At 46.6% G+C, this 12,630-nt stretch overlaps 2 protein-coding genes across 4 annotated transcripts; one reads left to right on the top strand and one right to left on the bottom strand.

The window, feature by feature from the left end:
• Positions 1-1,593: 1,593 nt before the first annotated feature.
• Positions 1,594-4,056, bottom strand: LOC120818530 (uncharacterized). Of its 2 annotated transcripts, none has more exons than XM_040175666.2 (6): positions 3,868-4,056; positions 3,446-3,748; positions 3,017-3,352; positions 2,787-2,915; positions 2,640-2,698; positions 1,594-2,554 (listed from the first exon to the last, which is right to left on the bottom strand). In XM_040175666.2, the coding sequence occupies exons 1-6, from the start codon at positions 4,049-4,051 to the stop codon at positions 2,399-2,401; spliced, it is 1,167 nt and encodes a 388-aa protein (XP_040031600.2). In that variant the 5' UTR covers positions 4,052-4,056; the 3' UTR covers positions 1,594-2,398. The 2 variants fall into 2 exon arrangements, with proteins under 2 accessions (XP_040031600.2, XP_040031599.2); XM_040175665.2 differs by having other exon boundaries at positions 3,017-3,355; positions 3,868-4,055.
• Positions 4,057-8,764: 4,708 nt separating this feature from the next.
• Positions 8,765-10,955, top strand: LOC120816893 (immunoglobulin kappa light chain-like). 2 transcript variants are annotated; one of them, XM_040172574.2, is made up of 6 exons: positions 8,765-8,890; positions 9,024-9,353; positions 9,450-9,779; positions 9,934-10,038; positions 10,547-10,614; positions 10,791-10,955. In XM_040172574.2, the coding sequence occupies exons 1-6, from the start codon at positions 8,848-8,850 to the stop codon at positions 10,926-10,928; spliced, it is 1,014 nt and encodes a 337-aa protein (XP_040028508.2). In that variant the 5' UTR covers positions 8,765-8,847; the 3' UTR covers positions 10,929-10,955. The 2 variants fall into 2 exon arrangements, with proteins under 2 accessions (XP_040028508.2, XP_040028509.2); XM_040172575.2 differs by having other exon boundaries at positions 10,550-10,614.
• The last annotated feature ends 1,675 nt before the right edge of the window (positions 10,956-12,630 follow it).

Genomic DNA, 12,630 nt, shown 5'->3' on the forward strand with positions numbered 1-12,630 from the left:
AGTGATGGATGATCAAAGAATGATTCCACAGCAACCACATTATAGTGAATCAGCTGTCGTTTGGGGAAGAAACAGCAATTCATCCGTGTACTTTAGATCACTTTATTATTGACTTTACTTACTTTCCTTTTCCATGAAATGTGAGAATAAAGCGACTTTATTAACTAAATGCATTTTATCCTGCATATGAGTCAGACGCTTCACAGGGAATGTCTCTGCAGTGAAGAAAACCAAACATTCAAATCAATCAATTAATCAAGGAATGCATTAAAACAAACAAATACTTCAAAGTACTTCATGTACTGAAAGCAGATACCGATTATTGTGTTTGTTAACAGCAGATAAGGCCGATTAGTTGGTCGGGCCTTCAGATGTGCAGCTTCCAATTACAGCAGCCGTTATTACTACAATTCACCATAAAGCAGCGTTGCAAGAAGCAGTTGTTGTAGTTTGATGGAATCAAACTAAACAATGAACGTGTTTAGTTTGGAGAGAAAACTCTCAGGTGAGTCGCTGGGCTTAAATTCATGACACACATGCAAACAGCGGCCGCAGAGTTTCCACTGCAGTAGTCGGGGGATGTGGTTTTCTTCTTCTTCAGATGCAGAATTAGCTCTTTCGGTCGTGCAGGCGCACGCCGGGTGGTTCTGTGCTTCCTTTTGGGTCTCAACAAACGACTACGTAAAAAAAATAGCTGTGAATATAGCTTCGCCTTTTCCTCCACTCTGATAAATGTTACATTTAAACCTCGTATTCATTTCAGCAACTATTAAATGATTTTCTGAGCACAATGATGTATGTTTGTGTTGTTTTAGATATTCAACGTTTGATGTTTGAGTCTGGTTGTGTCTACAGCGCTTATATAAAATAAGTCCTTTTTTTATCCCTTTGAGGGTACACAGAGCATGTGACCTTTGACCTGAAAATAAAAGATGGAAGGAAGCAGCATATGAACATAACCAATTCCTGGTAGTTTAGTATTTTTACATAGTATCTCACAGACAATAAGTAATCTGTAGATGTGTAAACATGAACAGATCTAAAAGTATATGATACATAAAAGGACTGATGGAAAAATGTTCCCCAAATTTCCACATTTTATAACAACTCAATGAAACACAAGCTATTCATACGGGATCACTACAGCACATTTACATTGCACCTCTCCTCGCTAATGTGTGTCTTTCTCTGCACTCTCCCTCGTTGAGTTTGCCTCCAAGTCTCCCTCATCCACTGAACACCTCCGGAAACCTCTTTTTGAAGACCTCCCCTCCATCTTCTTCAACTGCCTCCCCTCGGTCACTGAGGTGCAGTGCTGTGCGTGCTGGTAAGCCCAGCAGCGGCCTGGCTTGTCAATGGCAAACACACACTCTTTATCTTTACTTTCTGGCTTTTTCTGTCCTACTACAGTCAGTATCTGGTTATTTGGGCCATACAGTCTTTTTGAGGTGTGAAGTAGAGGACTTATATAACTTAGTGGGTATTGCAGTCACTGCTGCTCCTGTGTCTAGTTTAAAAGAAACAACCTTAGTGCTGTGATGGAAGCTTTGCACAGACAATCGTAAAATAGGAATAAAGGCTCTGAATCAAATATGTCTTTCTTCGTTTATTTTCTTGCAAAGAAAAGACGTCACAAGAGCTACGTGCCCCACAACAGGACAAGGCCGCTCTTGTGCTTCGGTTCACTCACAGATGGAACAGCACCGCCTGCCGTCGCCTCACTCGCCCACATTACATCCCTCATGTTCCAGCACCACTGTGTTATGCGCAGAGTCAATTTTGAATCCAACTGAAGCTTCTCGGAAAGTTTGATGTCTCTTATGGCCACTACACGATCACGAGTCAGTTCCTCTCTGAGGGCTCTAAAGTAACAAAGCACTGAGCCGCCCAGCAGCACTGACGCATGTAAAATACCCTCTGCCTCGTCTCCCATGGAATATATCAAATTGTTCACCTGGAATGCCTCATCCTTTTCTATCCAATCCAGACACTGTTCTGTACCTTTCGAGTCGCCGAATCCATTTGGGCCAATTTTGGACGTCTCTGCGGTCAAACTTCTGTGGGGGGCTAATCCGAAACGCTCCCCCGGTGTGAGCTGCAGGGGAAAGTCCAGCACGTTGTCCCTCTTCTTACATCTTACTCCATCCGATGCGTTGATTTACGTCCAAATCTGTGGTTTTCTTGAAGTCCCGGGTTCTTTATTCTGTCAACTATACGTTCCTGTCGAAGGCTGAGTTAGTTTTAACAATAAACCCTTCTGACATCATGTGGCGTTTGCCATTACAAATGATGACGGACAGCGGCATGTCTTTAGCCTGCCGGCATATTTACTGAACTTCCCCTTGATGACAACACACAGAAACATTTATACAGCTCCGGGTACGGGACGTCCCGAGGGTCAGACTACAGATCCGATGTTAGACTGTGGATCTGACCCCTGAGCCCTGACACCTGCGTAGATACTTTCACCCTCCTCTGTGGTGGAATGCTTTGACCCTCTAGGTCTCCTACCATAGAACGTTGGTGCAGAATAAACCAATAAATCCTCGTCGGTCTGAAGGAAAATACACATAGAGATGATATGAGATTTCAACATTAGTACACTTCCCTGACAGCGTTCCAGCGGTTCCTGTTCTTACCTGCTGACTGTGCCGATGACCAGGGGGTGTCTCAACTTTTGATTTCAGGAAAACAGCGGCTGTGTTGTCAATTAAACACCAGCGTTAACGAGAGTCCAGTTCTGCTAAAGACTGTTCGATAGCTCGACGTACAATGACTTTGCTCACCGTTGCAAACGCCACACAATTCTTTCTTGAGTTTCTTGATTGAATAACTAAGAATGGCAATAACAATCAGACTCGCAGCCAAGACAGCACATAACAGAAGGGGAATGATGTATTTTTGCAAATTGTCTCCTAAAAGGAGCAAATGATGAAAGTGAAGCGTTAGTAGAAGTGGATTTACTTTGACTAATCGATCACATGAATTAATTCCCCCAGAAACATGATGTGGTCACCTTCAGTATCTAGCTGTGTTTCATTTGCAGTAAATCTCTCCTCACATGCTGCCACAGCGCAGTACTGGGATCCAGCATCCGGGGAGTCGACCTTCATGAAGAAGCTGTAGACTTGTTTATCTGCTGGGAGTTCCTCTGCGTTCCCCTCATGTTCTTCAACACGGTTTCCATTAAACGGTGGCTCATATCGATGAGGTGCGGCTCTCGCACAGCACACACTGTGTCCTCCTGGACACGTCTTCATCTCAGAGTCCCAGGGGACCGGACACGTCTCCTCAGTCACTGCGTCTCCTGGACGGACCGGATCAGATGGAGCGACTGCACTGGAATCAGGTTCTGCTAAAAGAAGTCGAGAACAGGATTCATTTCATGTTTAACATTTATTAAAACACTTTGTAGTTTATTAGTGGTATTATGGTATGTACTTACCTTCAACCCTCAGGTCTGTTACGCTCAAAAAAGTTAAGTCTTTTTGGGATGTTTTAAAACAGCAGTAAACTGCAGAATCACTCAGACGGGCTTTTTCAATATGCAGATCCAATGTTCCAGAGTGTTGTGTGGCTGTAATGTGACGATCACTCTTAAAGCTATTTGACTTCATCAAGTATTCAGGAACGTTTCCAGAAACAAGTCTGATCCAAAACACGCTCCCTGAGGACTCCCGGGCACAACTCAGTTTCACATCACTTCCAACAGCAACAGTCCTCGTCTCCATCATCGGATCCGAGCATCCTGAGGAGACATCATTCACATCAACGACAGAGAGTCCCGTGTATTCTCACATCAACACCGTGCCAACATGAGTACACTTCAGAATGTGGAGTAGATGTGACATTTCTACATGTACTTACGCGCCGCGCTGAGAATCAGCGTGAAATAAAACACCATCCTCATTTTCCTGATGTTCCACTTGAGACTGAACTCAGACTGATCACCACATGTTCTACCCCGATGTCCTCGTATCAAGTGGGAGGTGACGGATTCACACTGGTGGTGTTGATGTGCACCACCACAGAGGAAATCTAATCTTTCCATACACATGAAAAACCTCCAACAGCGGTCTTTTGTTTCATGGGGGGTTTCTGTGACTGATTAAGAAAGGAAACACAACAGATGATTCACAGTTCAGTTTAAAATCATTTCTCTTAATGTTTCTCACTGGGTGGTTAAGATTTCATTTTGGTTATTTGACCAGAACTACTTGGTTTAGGTTCAGAAGCGATCGTGCTGATGGAAAACAGATCTGATGTCTTTCCCACTGGAACCAGTTCCCATCGTTCACGTTCACTGAATCACAAGTAACACAACCACTCAGAAGGAAGAGCAGACACAATTTTCAATGTAAACCAGGGAGAAAACCACAGGTGGACAACCCCCCAAAAAGCAGACTGATGCATCCTGGTCTGCAGCCTTCATCAAGCTGAACATGATGACACGAGCCAAAACACCTCAGAATATGTGCTTTATGAAATTGTTAGTGCAGAACAATTATTTCAGTGATTTGGACACAATAATGGGTCCAGCCAATGCACACATACAGTACTCATACAGTTCACATGCTCAGTTAAATGTACTGTAAATGTCTCTAAAGACAACTGTCAAAGAAAGGCCATCTGCTTCCTCTTTGTGCACTCAGTCACCACCGATGACGCATGGAAACGTATCCATCAGTGTGATCGGCCTTCAAACCAAGGTGTCAAAACAAAGGGGCTTTTTGGGTTTCTCTTTGTGTTCAACTCTCAGAAAGCTACGACTGCACTGCTGTGCAATGCAAGTGGTAAAATATATTCCTAATGATTTTAATTCTCTGGGTAAACAGGCCCGGGGTCAGCGGGTGGAGAACCAGCCCCCCACCGCCTGTCGCAGGACTCATGTGGTTTTGCTTTTTTCATCACACGACACATAGAGAACCTCGACAAGGTGCAGCGAGCTCACAGATGGGGGGGCGGCATTTCTTCTCAGTGTTGTCCTCCACTGTTTGCTCATCAGAGGGTGGAACTTTTATCAAACATTAGAACGTCAGGACCTTTTACCCTTTACTTCACTTTCATGACATCATTGGCCACGTGCTGAAATACTGTAAGACCCTGTCGTACCCCCCATCAGTGGGCCCCAGTCTGCTTTGTGGCGGAGGACAGGGGGTCGCCTGGGAACGTCCGGGGTTCGGCCCGGTGGATGGCCCGGTGGATGGCCCAGTGGACGGCCCCGGGGGGTGGCCAGAAGCCGGGCTCGGAGGCGCCGGCTGCTGGTCACAGGGAGCCGGGCACGGCGGCTGCTGGTCACGGGGAGACGGGCTCGACGGCGCCGGCTGCAGGTCACGGGGAGACTGGCTCTGGGACTGGAGGAGTCGGGGGAACGAGTCGGGGGAGCGAGTCGGGGAGCCGGGACTGGAGGATTCGGGAGAATGAGTCGGGGAGCCGGGACTGGAGGATTCGGGAGAGCGAGTCGGGGGAGCGAGTCGGGGAGCCGGGACTGGAGGAGTCGGGGGAACGAGTTGGGGAGTGAGACGGGAAGCCCGGACTGCAAGAGTCGGGGGAACGAGTCCGGGAACCTATGGGACATTTTGCGTTGTTTCTTTTGTTTTTCCCTGCCAATTAAAGAGGCAGCTTTTCTTTGTTCCTCGGAACCTTCCCCTCTTAGTTGTTGTGAAATAAACTACGCTGTGTTTCTGGTGTCGTGCACTTGGTCGGAAACAAACCATAACAGTACGAACTCGTCATGATGACCCCAGCCGACACAGATCGTGGCTCTTTACAAGTGGCCGTGGATTGACAGCTTCAGCTGACGGACAACCACACTCACCAGCTGGAGGCGGCCGCCATTGCCGTGCAGAACCTCCAGGCCCAGGTCCAGCCACTACAAGCTTTAGTGGAGAGCCTGACTCAGCAGCAGGTGGCGTCGGTGGCCCAGCAAGCAGAGATTCTACTACAGCTACGGGCATTGACGGCGGCTCTCACCACCCAGCCCCTGAACCAGCCTGCACCTGTAAGGGCAGTGAATCCGGCCCCTGGGGATCCCCTCCCGATTAGCTCTGTGGTGTTCGCCCCATTACCCCAGGAACCCTGCCTTTCCAGTCCACAACCATTCGGGGGTGACTTTGAGACTTGTGCCACCTTGGTAATGCAGTGTGAGTTGGTGTTTACTCACCAACCCAGCCGGTACACCTCTGACACTGCCCGAGTCGCATATGTGACTAACCTGCTCACCGGCTGGGAAGCCCAGTGGGCCGCTGCCGCTTCCTGATCCTTGGGTGCCAGCTTTCGTCACTCCTACAGGGAGTTCATGGAGATGTTCCACCATCCAGTAAGGGGTCAGGACCCTGGTGTCTGGTTGGCCAGCATCCAACAGGGCAGTGGCACGGTGGCGGACTACTCAGTGGAGTTTAGGTTGGCCGCTGCAGAGAGCGGGTGGAATGAGCCAGCCCTTCCGGTTACCTTCCGAAGAGGACTCAGCGATGCAGTGAGGGACCAGCTAGCTACACGGGAGGAGCCCACCTCCCTCAATGACCTCGTCAGTTTCGCCATCCATCACAGACTACTCTCTACGGTGGCCAGAAGGGGCATCGCATCAGCGGCTGTCCCACCCGGCCAAAAGATTAGGCTCACCAGGACCCCGGGAGATCCTAGTGAGCCGCCTTTCTTGTTCCCGTAGTCGTGCACCACCTAACCGGGTTAGCGTCACCCTGGCCTGGGCGAGTCAGCGGATTACGTTGGGGGCCCTCCTCGATTTTGGGGCGGATGATTGTTCCCTGGATTTGGAGTTTGCTGTCCAGGCTAACATTCCGCTAAAGGCTCTGGAGGAGCCCGTGAAGGCCTTTGCACTGGACAACCGCCGACTAGCCCGCATTACCCAGTGCACCAATCCCGTCTCCCTCACTGTGGCGGGGAACCATGAGGAGACCCGCCAGTTCTACCTCATCCAGTCCCCGTTGGTTCCAGTGATTCTCGGGTACCCTTGGTTCGTGCAGCATGAGCTACACGTTGCCTGGTCCTCTGGCACAATCCTGGAGTGGAGTGCCTCCGGTCATACCAAGTGTCTCCAGGCAGCTCCTAGCCCGTCACCCCGGCCGACTCCCTCCGTCCCTCGGGAGTATCATGTTCTAGGAGAGGTTTTTAGCAAGTCCTGGGGCTCAGTCTCTCCCTTTGCATAGGCCATACGACTGTGCGATCGACCTCCGCCCTGGGGCCCCCCTTCCTAGCAGTCAGCTGTACATACTGTCCATTCCCGAGAAGGCTGCCATGGATGATTACATCTCGGAGTCAGTGGCAGCAGGGCTCATTCGGCCTTCGTCCTCCCGGTGGCAGTGGGTTTGTTTTTTGTGAAGAAGAAGGATGGGGGTCTCCGACCCTGCATTGACTATTGCCAACTGAACGACATTACGGTCAAGAACAGGTACCCCCTCCCCCTCATGAGTTCCACCCTTGAGCCCCTGACCCAGGCTGCCATCTTTTCCAAGCTGGATCTTCGGAGCGGAACCTACCACCTGGTTTGGATCAGAGAGGGGGACGAGTGGAAGACCGCCTTCAAGACATCCCTTGGTCACTACGAGTACCGGGTAATGTTGTTCGGCCTTACCGAACGCCCCAGGTTTTTTTCAGGCGCTCATGAACGACGTCCTCCGCGACATGCTGTATGAGTTCGTGGTTGTGTACCTCGACGACATCGTGGTCTTCTCCAGGACTCTCGAGGAGCATGTCCAGCACGTCCGCCGGGTGCTCAAGCGTCTCCCCCTGAACCGACTCTCCGTCAAGGCTGAGTGCCATTTCCACTCAGCCTCTGTCGACTACCTGGGTTTCATTGTGGAGAGGGGGCAGACTCTGGCCGACCCCCGCAAGATCCAGGCTGTGGTAGACTGGCCGAGCCCCACATCGCGAAAGGAGTTCCAGAGCTTTCTTGGATTTGCAAACTTCTACAGAAGGTTCATACGGAACTACAGCGTCATGGCGGAACCCCTCACCAGGCTGACCTCTCCCTCCCAGCCGTTCATCTGGTCCCCGGTCGACGATGCCGCATTTCGGCCCCTCAAGAAGTGGTTCACCAGCGCCCCAGTTTTGTGTGTGCATGTTAACATTTTGTGTGTGCATGTGTGTGTGTGTGTGTGTGTGTAGATGGAGGCTTATCAATGCCACTCACAAACAAGTGACACGTGGAAACTTGAGCGTTGTTGTGGTTTGCATATGAAAATGAGTTGTTGTTTACTTCCTGTGATTCTCAGCATTTAGTCTTAGTGATGGGGGGACGGGGGTTTATGAAGTGGACAAGTGCAGAGGACACAAAGTAGAGTTTTACTTGAGCTGTTGATGGTTTTATTTATTTGGGGGGACTGAGGAGAATTTATTATAGAAACCAGTCAGATTAATCCTGTGTACATTACTGAATGAGTTACCAGATAAACAGTGTGTTGTGATTCATATTGAATATATTAATCCAAAAATGAATCATCTAATAACACACAAAATATGATTCTAACTGTGTTCATGAGCGTTAGAATTGTTTTTTAACTTCTAAAACAAATCATTACAATTACAATTACGTTACAAATCATGATGAGATACTTTAGTTATTGCATTAATGAACATTCTACTTTACTTTTACACTTTTTATTCAAAGATTCATGATAATTCATGTACCGTTGCCACAAGTCAAAAAACAAGAATAAACAATACATGCGCAGTAAACTATTGTTTAATCATAGATTCTCTAAATACAAGAGGAAATGCATTTAGTCCTTTTCAGCCAATCAGGATGATTTCTATCTGATGACCGTGTGACCAAACCTTTAAGGAGGAAGAATTCAGTCTCAGTGCAAGAGAAGAGGGGGCTTCACCACCATGATGGGAGGACTCGCTCTTCTGCTTCTTTTAGGAACACTGTGTGAGTGACACTTTACACCTGGTTATTGTTTCTATTAAACTATGTTGGACTATAAAGACAAATTAATACTTTACCTTTTTCACCTTCTTGTATCACGTGATCGATTTAATGTTGTTTCTTTTCTTTTCTTCAGACCCGATTGAAGCTGCAGAGGTTCAACAGGTCTCTTTGACGGAGGCTGAACTTGGTGGAAATGTTACGTTTCAGTGTCCAGTTTCTGAGACAGAAAATAGTTATTTAAACTGGTACAAGCAGCCTCTTGGATGTACGATCCAAACTGTTTCTACAAGAACTTTCACCAAACAAACATTTAGTCCACAATTTAACAACTCACGTTTCAGAGTCACTCTGCATTCTTTGACCATCATGAATATCAGCAAAGAGGACGAAGCGACTTACTTCTGTTTCACTGGAACATTGTATTCACCACGTTTTGTTGATGGCACCTTCTTGGCTGTGAAAGGTAAAATATATTTAACTTGCAGCGTTGGCGCCACATTTGATGTCAGACAAACACTTGAGATTTGAATTCCTTTGGATGTTTCCCTGAATCGTGCAGATGGAAGTCTGCAGAAATCCTTCCACGTGGAACAAAGTCCGGAGGCTGAGTCCGTCCTGCCGGGCGACTCGGTGACCCTCCAGTGTTCTCTTGTCTCCAGGGACAAAGAGGACGGGGTCCAGTGTCCACACGGACACAGGGTGTTCTGGTTCAGATCAGGAGGATCCCATCCAGGCTTGATGTACACTCAGGATACACAACCGGGGGACACAAGTTGTGTCTATCGTCTGTCCAAAAGGATCCGGAACTCCTCTGATGCTGGGACTTACCGCTGTGCCGTGGCCTCATGCGGACAGATCCTGTTTGGTGGAGGAACCAAAGTGGACACAAGTACGTTTTAAAGTCTCCCGTCTTAAATAGGGAATCACTCAGTACGATTTAAACTTCAAAGCTGGTGAGATTTAAATGAGAAACAAGGTAGTCATTGAAATAACTGACGTGAATGAGGCGTTAAGGGTCTATTTTGACATTTCTCTCATTCCAGGTTCAAACCTGAAAGTGGTTGTCACAGTTCTTGGCGTCCTGTTGGCGTGCTGTGTGACTGTGATTATCCTCCTTATTTTCTACGTGAATCGAAGGAGAGCTGAAGGTCGGTTAACCAGATGAACACGGACTAAATGAAACATTAACTCATGCACATTGAGCCCCACCGACTGATCTCCTGAATAAGTGGTTGGCGTATTGAGCTCAGGGTCATTTAACTAAAGTTAGTAAGTAAAACGTATCACAGCAGCAGGAGAACAAAGCTCAGGTCACTGAAGACTTGGGAAGCAAGTAGTTAGTTGAGATGTTTTCAAGCTTCAATCATCAACAGCAGCGTCACGGCTACAAATCCAACACAGTCAGAGGACATCTGTCACCACGTTCTCTGTTCACCTGAGAACAAAGTCACACAGAGCTTATTATATTACATCAGATGATACGTTACTGCATTCTAGCAGTGGATCAGGATCAGGATCAGATACATCAATATATATATATATATATATATATATATATATATAGTGGTTGAGTCAACGTGTAACTGTAAAGCGACTGAAAATGATTATAACAACGATCACAATAAATGACGCACTTCTTTGTCCTTTTGTATTCAGCAGAAGCAACAAGCGTCGCCTGTAATCCTGCTCAATCCCAGCGGACAGCGGATCAATCAGCTGACCAGGTAAATATGTTCATTACCTTCATGCTCAGTGCCAGAGACTCAGAACATTATTCTGATTAATTAAAAAATACTCATATATAGCCAATGATAACCTCTATTTATGCATCCTGATGGTAACCTGTATATTTTAGACTTTACCTCTAAAGTCTGTTACTAATGGATGTTATTATTTGCAGGGCGGAGACGGAGAAGTAAGTAATTATGCAGCAGTGAATCTTTCCACAAGACATGAAGTGAAAAGAGTGAAGAAAAGAGCTTCTTCACAGGAGTGTGTGTACTCCGCTGTGCGAGTGAACACACAACTCCACCTGTAGAGCAGCGAGGCTTCTCAATGGACGGACTTTGTTCAGCTTTGAATGTTCAAAACAAATGAGGGGAAGTTCATACTGTCATTTGAAATGAAATGCTTCCTGTTGGTCGAGTTCTTCTTGTGAGACACGTGAGCACGCTGGAATGTGACTGGTTGTCGAGGCGGAAGGAAAAGACATCGGTGCCTGAGGAAGAAGTATGCCAGTTTTCATTTGCATGGAAGATGTCAGAGAAAAGCCTTATTTCTTCCTCAAGCAGTTACTTTCTAAATTGCTGCTTTTATTGTCTTCTTAGTGGATTAACAGTGTTATTTTATTTTCATTTTAAAAAGTTTTTTTTAATTCTACTTTTTCAGATCTACATTGTTTTTTCTACATTGCATTTCTAATTGTTGGTTGTTGGTGCACTTCAATGTTCCAAGGGAATAAATTGAATAAATACATTTTAATTGCACTACTTCCCTCAACCTGGCTTTTTAAGACGTGTTTTTAAAACTACATTTTTTAACAAAAAGAAAGTAGATTTCCTTCTTTGTTTTAGTGCTCCACTCCCACACTGTGACATCTGATGGTCATGAAAGATAAAATGTAAAAACAGTAGATTGCTGTAAATTGACGGTATCTTACATTATTTCATAATAACTGTAACATATAGTTACATTCTCATCCGTTGCTTGTAAATTAACGGTCAATGCCATAAATGAAGAGTTGATGTCAATAATTTATAATAACAGCAGACGGCCGTAATCGAACAGCATTTTATTGAAAGACTTTTGTCACAACTGGACAATGGCCCTGAACCCAAATGCACGACTCGCAGGCAAAGTTCAAAAGAAACCAAAGGTTTATTAACAAATAGGCAAGTGCCATTGAAATAAAAATCGAGGAAAAATACTACTCACAAAACCCTGGTTACCTGGCATGAGACCAGACGAACTGGCACAGAACAAGGGGAGACGCAGACAATACATACACACACAGGGTCGGGGCACAGGTGGAAACAATCAGGGGCAGGGCAGACAATCAGGAATCAGGAAACATTTATTACCAAATATGCCAAATATACAAGGATTCAGACCAGGACACGGAAGGAAGGAGCAAGTTGCCTGAGACGAGAGGGAGGTACATTTTCAAAATAAAACAGGAAATCACAGGACATGAGACAGTTTTACTAACGCCATTTCCTGGGCATGAAAACTTTACTGGTTGTTATTGGGACAGAAAGAATCAGCCAATCAGAGCCCTTGTTGTGGGCAGGCCTGTAACGCATGTGCCTGTTGTCTTGAGTTGTTGCTACTGCAGCAGGTGGGCGAGAGAGAGTCGGTAGGCAGGACGAGATCGCGAGTTTCACCTTCAAATCTTACATGTGTGCTTACATAAGCGCTTAGTTGTGTATTTATTTGTGAAGTAGGCTTAGATAGAAAATGTAAATATAAATATTCGCCTACAGAGGCAACAGGTCTGTAGATGATGCTGTCAACACGGTCCTCCACTTTATCCTCCAGCATCTAGACTCCCCAGGAAGATACGCCATGATCCTGTTTGTAGACTCCAGCTCTGCCTTCAAAACGATCATCCCGTCTCTGCTGCAGGACAAACTTTCCCAGCTGCACGTGCCCGACTCCACCTGCAAGTGGATCACTGACTTCCTGTCAGACAGGAAGCAGCACGTGAAGCTGGGGAAACATGTCTCTTTAGGTCCATCAGG

Source organism: Gasterosteus aculeatus, chromosome 4 (assembly GCF_964276395.1).
Source record: "Gasterosteus aculeatus chromosome 4, fGasAcu3.hap1.1, whole genome shotgun sequence".
In the NCBI taxonomy this organism is placed as follows: Eukaryota; Metazoa; Chordata; class Actinopteri; order Perciformes; family Gasterosteidae; genus Gasterosteus; species Gasterosteus aculeatus.

Bases quoted from the DNA above. Each gene is read 5' to 3' on its own strand.
- LOC120818530 (XM_040175665.2), bottom strand. From the start codon at position 4,051: ATGGAAAGATTAGATTTCCTCTGTGGTGGTGCACATCAACACCACCAG. The intron at 3,356-3,445 runs GTAAGTACATAC...GACTTCTTTTAG, and splicing joins AACAGACCTGAGGGTTGAAG to CAGAACCTGATTCCAGTGCA. The intron at 2,916-3,016 runs GTGACCACATCA...TGCTCCTTTTAG, and splicing joins AACACAGCTAGATACTGAAG to GAGACAATTTGCAAAAATAC.
- LOC120816893 (XM_040172574.2), top strand. From the start codon at position 8,848: ATGATGGGAGGACTCGCTCTTCTGCTTCTTTTAGGAACACTGT. The intron at 8,891-9,023 runs GTGAGTGACACT...TCTTTTCTTCAG, and splicing joins GCTTCTTTTAGGAACACTGT to ACCCGATTGAAGCTGCAGAG. The intron at 10,615-10,790 runs GTAAATATGTTC...TATTATTTGCAG, and splicing joins CGGATCAATCAGCTGACCAG to GGCGGAGACGGAGAAGTAAG.